This window comes from Montipora capricornis, chromosome 10, assembly GCF_036669925.1.
Source record: "Montipora capricornis isolate CH-2021 chromosome 10, ASM3666992v2, whole genome shotgun sequence".
Taxonomy (NCBI): domain Eukaryota; kingdom Metazoa; phylum Cnidaria; class Anthozoa; order Scleractinia; family Acroporidae; genus Montipora; species Montipora capricornis.
In genome coordinates this window covers 70,109,155-70,124,154 of record NC_090892.1, presented here as the reverse complement: position 1 = coordinate 70,124,154, position 15,000 = coordinate 70,109,155, and the positions used below count along the sequence as shown (strand labels likewise).

Below are 15,000 nucleotides of genomic sequence, written 5' to 3'. Positions count from 1 at the left end.
CATCAGCTATGAAGCTGTTTTTAACATAAGGCGCATTTCAGTACACCATGAAAAACGAACAAGCACAGTGTTGGGATCTATAAAACGGTGAGAATGATTTTAGCTCCGTTTAAATAGCGAACTTACGAAGCAAGCCTCAGTGGAGAATTAAAAAGCAAGAACAGACGTAGGTATATAAACCATAAAACTTAAATCTCCAAATGCGAAATTAACTTTTATTTCAAAAAAAAGGTGAAAAACTAACACAAAAAAAAATTGGGTTTTGATGAATGTACTCTGCAGCGTAAACATAATGTGGTGAATTTAAATGATTTAAAAAAAATCCGTGAACTGCAAGTCAGTAGCTACAACGGTGTAGAGTAGCTGACGGTATGCTTCTATATTCGACTCAGGTTACACGGCCCTACACACTCCAGCAAAAATCAGATTCACTATGTTGCATGTATCAAGCTTGTAAAGGGGCTGTGTGTGAATTGTCATCGTTGGTGTCTCTTTAAGCGTTTCTGAAGGGCCATCTTTTTCCTTTCTAAAAATCTTCCAAAATTATGACGTAACAATTGTCGTCGTATCAGTTTAATGCAAGGCACAAAGAGCTTCTAATATAGCTATCAGGAAAGTGATTTATACGGATGCAAATCATTGAAATATTCCTTACGTACTATTTCAAAAACGAGTGCGAGGGTTTCAGGAGAGGATTCAACGTTTGGCGTTTAAAAGGTTTAGTGTTAAAAGTAAATTTCAATCAGTTGGGCGTTCAAGGTACAACTTGGGGACGACCTAAAAGCGGTAAAGTAATACGTTAAGTTAGTATAGGGAGCTGATTGAACATCATAAGGACTTTAAAAGTCTTCACCATGTTCCGTTTAAGTTTCAACGCATGTGAGTGAATCATCGAGTTTAAGTGGGACGAATTCTTTAAAGCCATACGCGAATATTAGACGAAGTTAGCTTCTGGTAAAAGAGGAAACGTTTTATTAGATAAAGGGAGATCTAATAAAAAGCGCGTTGGACTCCCATCTCTTGCTTTGTATACCATCTTTCTTTAAGGGAAAAAGTGATAGCGACGCATACTTTCGAATCTCCTCGCCGAAATTTCAGGTTTGTCGAGTTCTTAAGCGAGCTGCGCAATGAAAAAAAAAGTGCTATAAACCTTGACAGCGGGAAATAAAGAAAAATGTCCCTCAAAAATGTACGCTGCACAGCAAAGTGAAGTCCTCTGAATTTCATATAGATTGAGAATTCTTCCATCCACTTAAAATTTGAGCCACACCTTGAATCTCCACTTCAAGCACGTGCAGAGTGCACGTGCCTCAAGATTAGTTAAAATTACTACAAGAAATTATGCAAGGCTGCTTCATTAAAGTGTACACTCTTATGTCCGTTAATGTGGGAGGAAGCCATCAACAAACCGCATTGTTACCGGACGACATTTCGTAACATTAACAAAATACAAGCAGCGACACTCAACCAACATCTTCCAAGTTCGAGTTTTACGGAAGGCGTTTCTAGAGGTCGATATTAAAGTGCTCATAAGTATCAAATCAACCAGATTTCAGCATGAACTGACAAAAAACGAGTCACCATTGTTGAACTCAAACGTGGACAGGTCATGTGTATTAGGTACAAGCTACAAAGGTTTGATGGTGTGTACAAAGCTGCCTCAGATTCAATATTTTTAAAAAAAGTTATTTCTGATCTCAACCCACTGATCCTCTTCGAACTTCAAGGAGGTTTGCATAAATTAAGAGTAATTATCATCGCCCTTTTGCCCTCGTTTTCGAGAGCAATCGATGGCATTATAAAAGCGCCATTTTTTCTTTTAAACGATCAAGTTGGCATTGCCGAGACCCGCTCATGATCATAGAGAACTAGTACATCGATTCTTAAAAACTCTTTGCCAGTTAAAACACCATGCCAGATATTCAGAATTGGTAAGCCAGGATCTATAGGTATGGTATAGACCGTGAGAGGATATAGTTGTGAACGAAACGAGAACCGATAATTCAAACGACAGAGTCAGTATTTTCAAAGATAACTTTTGTGGTCAAAAGACTAACCACTGGTGAATGCTTTCGTCATATTTTGATACACTGACTTCCAAGGATGGATTGCATTATTCAACATAGCAGCAAGGCGACTTTTGAATAGAAAGCAATTAAATCAGCATTGTTGCTCTAATAATCAAGTGATAAAATATTTTACTCCCGCTCGGCGATGATCGTTGAAATTCTCCGCAGTCTTTGCAATGCTAACACTTCTTCCATTTTTCTACAGACTGTAATCAACTCAAGAGCTCTACCAGAGAAATCAATTTAACTACCAACACATCTGTCGACAACAAGACCATGTCTGAAAGTGGAAACTCATACATATGGCAAGAAGTATACTTTGGCTATGCCACTGTCATGTTTCTCGTTCTCACCATCGGTTTCTTAGGGAACGTCGTCAGCTTCATCATTTTGCGTTTCCCCGAGCATCGAAGGAAACTTATCAATCCACTTATGATCAATCTGGCGATTGTCGATCTTCTCATCATCGTTCTTGTGTATCCACCCATGGTCGCCACAAACCTGCTTGTGAAGCCCATGAGAGAAAATTCCTTAGCTTGCATCTGTTCCTGTTTCGCAAACGGTGCTGCAGGTTTAACATCCATCGCTACTCTGGTGGCAATGAGCGGTGTTATGTATTATGCAATTAAGCAGAGTCTACCTCGTCCCAAGATTCAATCAAGACACATGAACTTAATCGTAGCTGGCACATGGTTATATGGGATATCACTTAATCTCCCGCCCGTGATTGGCTGGAACAAGGCTATACCCGGTAAAGCCGGTTTTAGCTGTGGTCCTGATTGGACAAGCTCAGATCCTTGGTCTTATGCGTATGTGATTTTTCTGATGGTATTGGGATTCTTTCTTCCCCTCGTCTTGATATGCGTCTTCCACATTCTGATCTACAGGTAGGTCAAATCATTCCCTAGGGATTGATCACGATGGTTATTAGTAATAAACTTATGGCGTAAAAAAAAAAACGCTTTCTTACCTATTTTCTTTTTCTTCCTTCTTTTCTTTTTTCATTTGAAGGCACATTGGACAAGCTTCACTGCCCGGAAACATCAACGCCGTGATTAAAGCCAGCCGACAGAAATCTCAAATGAAGCTAGTGCGCATGACATTTTTGTGCATAATCGCCTTTCTTATAAGTTGGTTGCCTTACACCGCTGTCAGCGTGGCAGCCGTTGTCAAAGGAAGTCACGGGCTTTCATCTGGAGAAGCGGAAATTCCTGAATTAATGGCTAAAGCGTCAGTCATTTACAATCCCATCGTGTATACAGTAATGAATGGTGCTTACAGGGCTTCCCTGTGGGGAATGATCAGTGGTGACAGATCCTTCCGAGTGAATACGACGAACAGTAATCCAAGTCCAATCCAGAACAGCTCGGTCAATTCAGGAGTTTACAATCAAAGCTTTCACGAGACTGCTTTCTAACTCGCTAACTGAATGTAAGAACACTTTTCACAAAGTGTAGCCATTGAAAGAACCTGCAATATTGCCGCAACTTTACAGTGTTGCACAGGCTTACAACTAAACAGGTTTACGAAATTTAGTCGAGGCAGTTGCTAAAGCACGTAATACGTAATATGACTGGCAGCCAAGAACAGAAAAAAAAAACACTGAGCCGGATCGTTTTCCTTTGGCGAAAAAATGATCTAAGCTGTTGAAAGTGGTGAGAAATAAAAGCAACCTTCCGCAAATGTTTGCTTGTGCTATAAAAAAATATATACAATGTTATCTCCACACTCAAAAGATACGAGGCAAAATTACTCTGGGTGCACTTAAAAGGGCTTTACTTGTTTGTTTCAGACGTCCGGAAACACTATATTCGAACCAAACAAGCATTGAGTAGCAAGAGTTGCTGTACGCTTTCTTGCCATCATGTTAACCCGATCTCGTTCACGTTTGCACCGCCTTTCTCTCGTTCAAAATGAGACACACCTTGGTCACTTCCCGGAAAATTCCCAGCGGTAACCAAGAAATCAAGTATGCTTGACAAAAAATGTGCAGAACAGAGTACTGTGTTCGGCTTTTCCAAAGGAACACACCGGTTCCCGTCAGTTTACCCAAGCCGGCCAAGGTAAAAGGTGGGCAGACACGAGTGGTCATGTTGCAAGGACATGTTGCAGCGAACAAAAGGTGTGTAGTACGCACTGAGGCGACACGCATTACGGTCGTGCAGCGGGGACATGTGGCAGGGACAAAATCACAACATTTGCACACACATGAAAATGTTGCGGGTACACGTTTCAGGGATATGTTGTAGCGACGTGTGCCGCGGGGACAAAATCACCCCAAAATTGGTTTTGCACAATTATGAAAGTATCAGTTCACACGAGGGGACATGTAGCTGCAACATATCCCTGAAACATCTACCCGCAACACTTTCATGTGTGTGCACATGTTGGGATTTTGTTCCCATGATACATGTCTACGCTACACGTACTTGCTACATGTCGCCTCAGTGTGCTCAACATAAGTTTTTTGTCGCTGCAACATGACCTCTCGTGTCTGCCCAGCTTAATGACTGGATGGGCGACCATCTTAGAATACCCGTGCTGTACGCTTTGGAAAGTCAACTGCGCCTCCCACTTCTGTGATCGTTTTTGGGCTGAATTTCAGTCGATGTCCACCGGATTAAGAAGGCTTTTCTCTGGGTACTCCGGTTTTCCTCCCTCGTCAAAATCGACCTTCACGGTGCATTGTAATGCGCTTAGGCGGTAGTTAAAGCCTCGTTCCATTGTGTTATCCCTCGCCGCGTTCTCATCACAACAGAAGGAAATTAATAATAAAATTACATTTAATAATAATTTATAGCTTCTATAGCGCTTCTATAGCTCTCACGTGCTTTACAAATCTAACATGTCTAGTTTACAATAAATGTGATATAAATAAAGTATGAATAGACCCTATGCAAAAATGGCTGCCTTTAAATTATTCTTTTGTTCATATTCAAAATATCCCAACTAACCTCGTTCGGGATAACAAATTCTTTAGAATTTTTGTCTCAAAAACGCGGTTAGTTGGGCTATTTTGAATATGAGCAAAGGAATAATTTAACGGCAGCCATTTTTGCATAGGGTCTATAAAGTAACAATTATAGCAATAAAATCATATGCCTTTTGGAACACGTAATTTATTCCATCACGCTGGCGCAACCGCGGTAAAACTGCGATCACCAAGTTTGTGTAGAGTTTTTGTTTTGGGTGGTTGCAATAAAACTTCACTAGACGATATTAGATTATATCTAGATACAGTCTTGTGGGTAATAAGTACGCTGAGATACGCTGGTGCGAGCCCATGGATAACTTTGTAGGTACATGTAATAAGTAGGATCAATGCGGTATTTGATAGGAAGCTAGTGGAGTCTTAAAAATTGGTGAACGAAACACTGCTTCTTTTTCATAAAACCTCGATTATCCCTCTTACTTAGCTTACTTCTCTCTTTTCTTTTCTTTTCAGTATTATCTAGAGAGAGAGAGGTGGCTATAAACCGCTGTAAGACGGTTTCACTAAATGATGGAAAACGGCAAGTTTCGGGACGTTTGACCTTTTCCGCGAAGCTTCATCTTTATCATTCATTATATACATACACAGCGCAAAATTACTAAATGCTGATTGGCTGAGACGGAGGGCATTTTTTTCTTAATCACGACTGAGGGCACTTTGGGTACTCAAGGGGGCATGATTACTTGATCTTGGTTGGCTAAGAGTTGCTCGTCCAGAGCAAGCGAGGTTACAAGAAGAACATTTCTTCCAGACTCTGATTAAACTGCTTTTTGTCCACACATACAAAATACACTTGAGCGCTCTTTCTGTTGAAAGCAACAATTTATTGAATTTCCTGTAATTTTAAGATTAAAGTGCTCATTGAACCCATGATTTGTCATTTGTCGTGCCTTGAACGGGATTCCCTCGATAATTTTGCCCTTTATGTGATATTAAAGCATGTCATCGCAATGTTCCCTTGTGCAATTAAGGATTACTTTCACTTGTATTTTCAAAGTTTTCTAAACTGCCCTCGTCGCTTTGTGACTGACTCGGCCAATTTTGTGAAAAATTTGAAAATACGCGTGAAATTAATTCTTATTTGCCCTAGAGCCCACACAATTACATATACTTATCAGCGCGGCGCCGATCTACGGTCAGCCCCTTTCAAGGTAAATAAAGTAACCCAAAACCATTGGAGGGAGCAAATCAGTTTTGGCGTCATAAAAACACGCAACGAAGAAGTCAACTAACCAAAAAGGTGAGAACAACAAACACATTTTGAGGATAGTTATGGGTAACATCTTCGCACTTTTCGAAAGAAGGTAAGTTGTCAAAACAGTTTTAATACAATATAATTTTCCTTCTTTCTTAGGATGGATGGAAAACATGTTAAAATAAATGAAAAAACTGTTGGTTCGTAAATTGCTTCCACCAAAGGCGTCTCATTGAATTGGACTTTTCACCCACCAGCACGCGGACTTTCCATTAAAATCAGGCGATAAATGAACTTGTCATCCCTGAAACTCCATAATTCTGTATTAAAAAGTCAAGAAAACAGAGATATAAATAAAATCACTCTGGCAAAAAAAGTCGGGAGGATGAAAAGCTGATTCCGATAAATGAGAATAAGAGACAATGAAGTTGTTTCAAATTACAATAACTGCGCCAAAAAGTTACCTGTAAAGAACTAAATCCCTTGCCCAGGTTACTTGAAGCTTTTTTAAACGCTAAGTAGCGTTAAATATCGCGACAGCGTTGAGATTCTGATACTATTTAATGAATGGTAAAAGTTGATCATGCTTTGAGAAACTCGCCCTCCGTTGTCAGCCGAATTGTACTCTTTGCGTAGGAAAGTCGTCGTCAGTTTGGGCCAAGGAGGGAGGGAGGGTGGTGGGGAAGGGAGAGAAGAAGTGTGATTCGATGTGTGCGTTGAGTAATTACGTGTAACAATGTCGTCATTTTCAGAGCAGTTTCTGCTTTAAAAGCAGTTCACTATTCCTCCAGACCAGTTTATTTTAAGCTATAGGCCTGGTTTCCATATGATCTGCAACGGTCTGCGACCATCGGAAGCTGTCTGCGTCGGTCTTATCGCAGACGATCGTAAACACAGGAGGAAAATTTTTCCATTTAAATCTGAAGTGATCGCAGACAAGCGTACCACTAATCCTCTGCGAAGCGAGGAGAAAAAGTGTGTCGCCGATAGGACACAGACCATCTCAGACACATGTTCCCATTAAAAATTATCTTAGTCGGAAGCGTCGTATTCGGGAAAGCAGAACTAGATTCAACTTTCCTGATCATCCAGACCGTGTGCCGCAGATCGCCGCAGACGCCGGGAACAGATGTTTCGACATGTCTGCGACGTGGCGCAGACCTATCGGCGATCGTGTCGCAGACCTATTGCAGACCGTTGCAGATCATATGGAAACCAGGCTATACTCTCCACACTAAAAAGAACACAACTTCAACTAAGACTTTTTTTTTTCTAACCACTTTCAGCACTACAAACGCTTCACAGTCAGGAAAAAAATATGACTAGACCGTAACAAGTCGATTGGAATCGAAAGATTTACACTCAGCCTTCAACGGTCTGTTTGAATGAGAGTGGTTACACAGGACCAAACTCGGTAACCAATCGTTCAGAGCACCTATTTGATGTCTGCAGAACGTAGAATGAGGGTTTTTGCTTCCAGTTAACAGTCGTTCAAACGAATCGCCCTAAAGTATCCACTTAACACTTTGGAGTGTTTGTTTCCGTGGTGGACGTTTCGGAACTAATTATTCGTCTAATGTCTCCAACTTGACATGAGGTTTCAGAGTAATAATCTTCAAAGACCTTTAAAGTGATCCTTCAGTGAAATGTATCCTCAACGTACAAACAATAACTAGAAAAACTGATTTACTATTTAACTCATGAAAACTTAATGGAAGAACAGGAGAAGCGTTTTATAAATAAATGGCACCGCTGTGTTCATGATCGAAATTTGTCTTGACGTCTTGTTTTTTTTTCTTGTTCAAATTTTCAGTTTTCTTCAAACTTACTTGTTTACGGCCTTCTGTTCAGTTTCTTCACACTTACTAAGTTCATCTCGAAACACAGAGTGTCCTAAAGAGAATACAAATGTATACTAACTCTGTTTCCACACCTAAGGCCAACGGAATTGTGCAGATGAGTATGTGTTGAGGTTCAAATATTTATCTGGTTCAAGACTTTTTAAACCAGTTTAATTTTGATTTTCCTTTGTTTCAGACTATGACAAGGAACATTAAACAAAGAAAAATAAAAACGGAACCGGTTTGAAAAATATTAAACCAAGAAAAAAAACATTAACCACAACATATTGAATAAAAATGAACAGGAGCTCCACCCTTTCGCTTAACATGAAGCCGTAGAGCAAGAGACAAGTTAGCAACCTTCACAATCCAGCCATCGAGTAAGATTGGTTGCTCCTGTCGACTCCTATCTCTCGCCTGGCCCAGACTTGCCACGGACAACAGCAATTTCCCACACCATATTATTGTTTATTATATAAGCAAACTGTTCCGAGCTGAAAAGGACAATTCTGATTGGTTAATACGGACCGCTAAGATGGACCAGTCACGAAGCAGCGCTTATTGGTTGCCAAACTGTTCCCATTTTCTGTTTCCATTTTCTCGGACATAAAAGCAAAAAAATAAAAATAAAAATGCGAGAAATGCTTTTTATTTAGTCATGTCGGAGTCCCAGTACGAATTTTACTTTCCAGAACCGTTAACAGAGGCAGTCGAAGAGGCAAGTACCGAAAAAGAATCGGAAACTGATAAAGAGAACGTTGACAAGGCCGAGTATCGCCAATATAATAAAAACCTTATTATTGGTCTCGTTCCTTTTTGGACCAAAGTTCATGGACCAAAAAAAGGAACTCGACCAATATTTTCCCAGTACCGACCGACCGAAAAAGCTAGTTCAATAACATCTGTTTCATGAATGACAAAATCCAGGGAAGAATACTCACAAACAAACGCTGATGCAAGTATTGTATGACTGACTGAAATCAAAATCAAAGTAGGAATTTCTCTCTCTAATTCATCGAAAAATGAATTGGAAGCAAAATGCACTATGCCTGGTGTTTTTTAATCAGGAATTCGGTGGGACTATAGATCTAACCTTCGGGGTTTCTTGAATGGTAGACCTGACTGATTTGACGTAAAAACTCCGAAAACATCTCCATCAGAACTGTTTCATTCTATAAAAACAAAACGTGGACAACACGATTAGCTTGTTGTTTATGGAGCTGCAGAAGAAATGACGTTTTTCTGAATAAAAGAGCTCTCATGTTAGAGTTAGTATTATATATAATAAAATTAAAAATTAAAGATATAGCTCTTTGGCATTACAAAGCTTTTGCATTCATGTCCAAATTGAACACTCTACTAGGATGGGTCATTGCCGCTAGCAATTGCGCATGCTCACTAGCTCGCTAGTTTGAGCACTCTGGCATGGCTTAGATGTACCAAATGTGTGGGACATTTGGGGTGGGTTTATAAGCTTAACCTCCACCCTACACATCAACACTACACTGATGAGGCCCGGAAGGCCGAAACAGTACTGTTCGCAGTTATATATATATAATCAAGTGAAGCTATGATCTTCGCAGTTATGAACGCAATTTTTACAAATGGAAGTTTCAACGAAATTTCACTACAATGCGCAGCCTGTGTAGCTTTAAACTTAGTTCGATGATGCACATTGTATATATATGCAAGGAGGGGGAAGGTGCTTTTAGTAAATTTTAACGAGCAATTCATAATTGTGATGTTTGTTACAAATAATATGAACTAAAAACCGTGACGAGCGAGGAACCACGATGTTGTCAATCTTGAAGGCTATTCATGCATTCACCCGGGTGAACTAGATGCTCCGTATGATGAACTACCATCGCTACAAATAGAATTGTTTTCCCGGTTGTTAGAGTACAACACCATCATAGGTGTCAAGCTTCTTTATTGCAAGTTCTGTATCTGAATGGAGCTGTCTAATCATTTGCATTGGTACAAGCATCGATCGGCTATATTCAACAGGTTTTAAATTCGACGGCGTCTCCTTCTTGATTAACACATTAATGTGTTGTTTTGGTTTTTTTTAGTCGTGTGTTATGTTTGTGGCATACCCACTGCTGTAACCGTTTCTCGTTTGCGACCTTACCTCGTTCTCGTCTTCCCAGCTGTCCCAGTCAGAAAACTCCTCTTTTTCGCCAATAGGCTCTGAACTTGGTAACCGCGTGGTGCCCAGGCTACTCTCATGAGACGTGTCTAAAGCTACGGATTCCTGCATTAAACGGCCGGCATCTAAAGGGACAATAAAAATTGATGACTATTGACTCGCTATTCCTCTGTGCCGTTTGCGAAGTTAAGCCAACCACAACACATGCGGTAAACAAACAAAAGAAATCATTAAGCCAAAGCCAAGATAAGAGCGGAAAAACTGGTGGCAGATTTCGATTTTTTTCCCCTCTTTTAACCAATGATATTCCTGTTTTGTGGCGTTGTCGTTGCCGTAGCCGTAATCATTTCTTAAACTCTCTAATAACGAAAGCGCATGATTCAGTTGTTTATTCCTTCGATGACTTTCCTCAATCCTACTCTTTGAAGTGAAGATTTCGGTTCTTTGTTCAACCAATCAGTTAAGGCATTTATGTCATCAAAACTACCTAAGGCCTTACGCAACAAACCCGGCTGCCATCGGGTGGAGCAGATCAAAAATGTATTTATACTTTGACTTCTTTCAAATCACTTTACTGGTGCAAAATGGCCAAAAAATATTCCTGGGATTGCTTATTCTTCTGGTAACTCCTTAAAAGCGCCTCAGTTCACGGAGCAGGAGAGGACTCACTGACCCACCCGTTAACGCGATTGTCAGCAGTGAAAATCAGAGTTTACAAGTCATACGAATATTTGTAATGATAATGAATCAGAAGTATTCGGTCTTGGCCCATCAGTCTACTGTTTTTACCACAAATGCTTGTAATCTCGCAATCTAATTGGCTAATTTGCCGTCGTCGATAAGAGTCTTGACAACGCTGCTCGCGTCATTTTGGGAATGAACCAATCTTTTTTTTGTTGTTATCAGTGCGTGAGGGGGCGGATTTCAACAAACCCTGCAATCTGATTGGTTCCGGGAGCGGGAGGAATTTTTTCATCCGGCCTGCTCACGGCGGGCGGAATCCTAGCCGTGGTTGCGCGAGCTTGTGTGATGACCTTACATTTCCTTCTTTTCTTTTGACACCGAATCCATTGACACAGAGAAGTTACATTTCTCTTTGAAACGTCCAGTTTGTAAGTCGCTTTAATACTGCATTCGCTATCAAGCGCGGTGCGAGTCAACAATTAAAAAGAAGGGGAGAGAGAGAGAGGAAAAAAATAAGTTATTTACCTCGGTCTTGAAAAAGCTGCCCTCGGCCTGCGGCCTCGGGCAGCATTTTCAAGACCACGGTCACAGTTTTTCGCTATACGGACCTCCCAGCCGGCAAATAACATATCTAGATTGCGAGAAAGTCATAGACAACGCTTGCTCTTTCTTTGTGTCACGATCTTGGTCACGCTCTGCAAGAAACATTTTCTTTTACGTTGAATACTGTGGCAAAAACCAAATCGACTGTGGTTCAGCTTTGTCTGTATTCTTATCGACAACGATATTCAGATGTTTCAATCTCGTGCTGCTGAAGTCCTTACTAGTGCCAGTTATGATATTCGTTCTGCCGACTTGATTGAGGCCCTATCCTACGCTGGACAAGACACGGCTCCGTGCTAAATCAATTTTTATGTACAAAATATTTAATCATGACCCCGCACCCAACCTAAGGAACTCCTTTTGTCAGAAGGAATACTAGTCAGACGAATTACCACCTACGAAATAGTGGAGAGGGAGTTTCTAAAAAGAAGCTTTAAATACAGTGGTGCTATGACTTGGAACCAACTTCCAAATGAAGCTTAATTGTCGAATTCAATAAAATTCATTTAAAAACAACCTCAAAACGTGATTGGGTCATGCCATGCTACATTCATTTAGTCATTCATTCAGCTAGCTTTACTCTTGCTTGTAAATAAAATTAGTATTGTTAGTCTTAGCTTCTTAAGCAGATTCAAGTAGTTTTAACGATGTCTGTTATCTTGTAGTCGCTTTTTAATATACACATATTTACATGTATATATACTTACATTTTTATTTAATATATTTTTAAAGACATGCCCTTCATGGAAACAAGCTTAATGTTGTTGGGGCTAGCGTGTCTTTTGGACTTAAAGTAAACCATACCATACCAATACCATTCGTCATCACAGTGGTCAAAATTTGTTGTGAATTCATTCAGCTGCGCCTTTTGGGTCCACAACATTTTGACTACTGTGATGACGAATATCGTTGTCGATAAGAGTACAGACAACGCTGAACCACACTCGATTTGTTAAATTTAGAATACGTGTCCCGTCAAATTATGGCCATTTAGATTGGACCTGATGCCCACATGTTGCATTCCATCGCAGATCGAGACTTCTGCGCTATGGACCTCTGTAAAGAAAATACTGACCAGGGTCCTCTTCTTCTTCTTCTTCTCCCGCAATCACAAACTCTTCAGTGGGGCTGGTGGGGATGTCGTTGGACAGAATCAGCAAATCAGGTGTTTCAGTTAATCTGGTGCTACTACCCTCTTCATCACTCATCAGTCGAATTAAATCAGGCTCCTGCCAAAATAAAAGGAAAGGACGTCAACTAGTAAAAAGTAGCGGCTACTGCTAAGCGAGAATATCAACACAGCAAGTAAGTCGTATTTCGACAAACAATGAAGGAAAGGTAAATGCAAATAAAGTCATTGAAATTTGCAAAACCTCTTCTGCTTTTGCTAAAGAAACTTTGTGCAATTTAGTGGGCAAATCCAAAGGCTACGCCCTTACCAAGAGAATATGAGGTAAGTGAGCGAACCCTTTGCCCCATGGTACAATTACTTAAAATCTATTTTAAGATCGCACCATTGCAGTCACGGTTATTTTTATCTGTTGTTTCCATGACCACGCGGTCCATTTTCACACCAACTGACCAATAAGGTGTCGTCTGTGAAATAACTACGCAGTATGACACGGAACTAATAACAGATTTCAAATAATTTTCATTGGAATAGGGTCAATTATGGGAATTCGCTCTGTTACCTTCTACTCTCTTGTCCTCATTTATTGGATATAATAATCCTAATTGACAGTTTTCGCAGTGACGTCATCAAATTCTAAAATCCAAATCGCAAGGTGCTTTGAACTTTTATCTATAGGAGGTTGAAGATGACCTAGAAATAAGTTGTCAGTTCCGTGACGTCTTTCGTTACGAAAATACAAGCATTTTGAATTTCCGAATTGTTACCTTGTGTGACACCATGATACAAACTTATCTGGTTGAAAAAAATGTCAATGCCTATGAATCTCAGCAGTCTGAGCGTTTTAAGTACATTAGGAGATGTGTTCATACACGTGCATTTTATCTCATCAGCGAAAAGTAAGCGTTTTCATCGCTAAGTGAATTCCAGTTTTTCGTGTTGATTTCTGGCCCCCATATTAGTGCACAACGGTGGCTCCATGCAAAACTCTAAAAACTTGCGTGAAGCGCTTCGACAAATGATTCAGGTACGATGTACTGCACAGACCTGAGAATTGGTGACGTGGTTTATGAATTTATCTCCTCCAGCATTCAAAGTTCTTGGCTTATTTCATTGAACGGTTTCGATTTTATTTTTTTTGTTGCGTGACAGTGAAAACGATCTATACAAAATTGAAAAAAAATTTATGCAAAACCACTGCATACTTTTAGTTAGATAAGGTCTGCGACGAGAAATAGACTGGCGGCAGGATGGCCTATCTGTAGCCGTACCCACCCCAATATGGAAAAAACGTTTTTCCTCAGAGGGTGGGTACGGCCATTCGTAGGATAACGCGTGGAAAACTGAAGAAGTTAATTTGACTAATAGCCCCACTTTGGTGATGCCATCCTTCCCATTGATTGATTACGCGACATAACGTGGATCCTTACGTATGAATTTTACATACAACCCACTAACTTGACATGGAAACTACGAAAGATTTTACAATTACTCCACACAACAAATTCTCATGGTTATCTTTGACTGGAACGAGCATGAAATTGAGGCCAATACAAAAGCCATCATTGCATGCTGATGCCAGAAAAATCGTAAGAAAACGCAAAAGGTCAATTTACAACTTACATAATCAAGTCTGCTGCTGATGGCTTTGAACACAAAACTGAGGAAGGTGGGTCTCACAACAAAGACACACACTCGTATAAACATTTCCAGCAATTCTCGCACAATTTGTAACTCCAGCTCCTATAAACAATATAAGGATCAGTAAATTAAGAGAGCCTTAAAAATTTGCACAACAACTACAACTCACCAACAACAATACCGAAGTAAGAAAAAGAAAGCAAGTTGAGAAGTTCAGTTGTATCGAAATTGTTTTGCATATACTCTTGTTAAACAGCCATTAGCTTAATGGCAACAACTACTGCTTCCTTCGTTTTCTGGTTGGTTCACTGGAATGCCTTAAGCGTCTGTTGTTGGTTAAAGCAATTACTCTTTGGCTGGCTGGTAGGAAATGTTTTTAATTCAACTTTATTCATTCACTTCAATGAAAGGGAAGGATACCAGAGGCTGTCCCTATCGACGGAATCCGCCCGCAGCAAGATGTAAGTGACTAAAAGTTGATTTTGATGAGGGATGAATACCGGAGTGCCCTGAGAAAAAACCCTCGGATTGAGATCAAGGTCGACAACCTCGGCCCACACACGACCTCGGGGCGGAGGGTTGAACCCGGGTTGCAGAGGTGGAAGGTACGGTTGATAACCGCTTAGCCGTCCTGACTCCCCAGAGTTAACCTTGTAAATGGAAGTGAAAATGATCATCGCAGTTCATGAAGCAACTT

At 40.3% G+C, this 15,000-nt stretch overlaps 2 protein-coding genes across 5 annotated transcripts in view; one reads left to right on the top strand and one right to left on the bottom strand.

Annotated features, from left to right (window-relative positions):
* LOC138022254 (melanopsin-like) overlaps window positions 1-5,622 on the top strand; it is a 27,272-nt gene extending 21,650 nt beyond the window's left edge. For 2 of the 3 annotated variants that reach the window (XM_068869342.1, XM_068869340.1), the window contains exons 3-4: window positions 2,275-2,956; window positions 3,081-3,748. In XM_068869342.1, coding sequence (XP_068725443.1) covers window positions 2,346-2,956; window positions 3,081-3,486 — 1,017 coding nt within the window. In that variant the 5' untranslated portion in view covers window positions 2,275-2,345 and the 3' untranslated portion in view covers window positions 3,487-3,748. Of the gene's footprint in view, window positions 1-2,274; window positions 2,957-3,080; window positions 3,749-5,514 lie in introns of those variants that run through there. The other variant, XM_068869341.1, reaches the window with a different exon arrangement.
* A 242-nt stretch (window positions 5,623-5,864) lies between these two features.
* Window positions 5,865-15,000, bottom strand: part of LOC138022252 (uncharacterized) — a 58,504-nt gene continuing 49,368 nt past the window's right edge. For both annotated transcript variants that reach the window (XM_068869336.1, XM_068869337.1), the window contains 6 exons: window positions 14,286-14,405; window positions 12,609-12,762; window positions 10,229-10,371; window positions 9,191-9,269; window positions 8,086-8,149; window positions 5,865-6,576 (listed from right to left, as the gene is read on the bottom strand). In XM_068869336.1, the coding sequence (XP_068725437.1) occupies window positions 6,555-6,576; window positions 8,086-8,149; window positions 9,191-9,269; window positions 10,229-10,371; window positions 12,609-12,762; window positions 14,286-14,405 (582 nt within the window). In that variant the 3' untranslated portion in view covers window positions 5,865-6,554. The remainder of the gene's footprint in view (window positions 6,577-8,085; window positions 8,150-9,190; window positions 9,270-10,228; window positions 10,372-12,608; window positions 12,763-14,285; window positions 14,406-15,000) is intronic.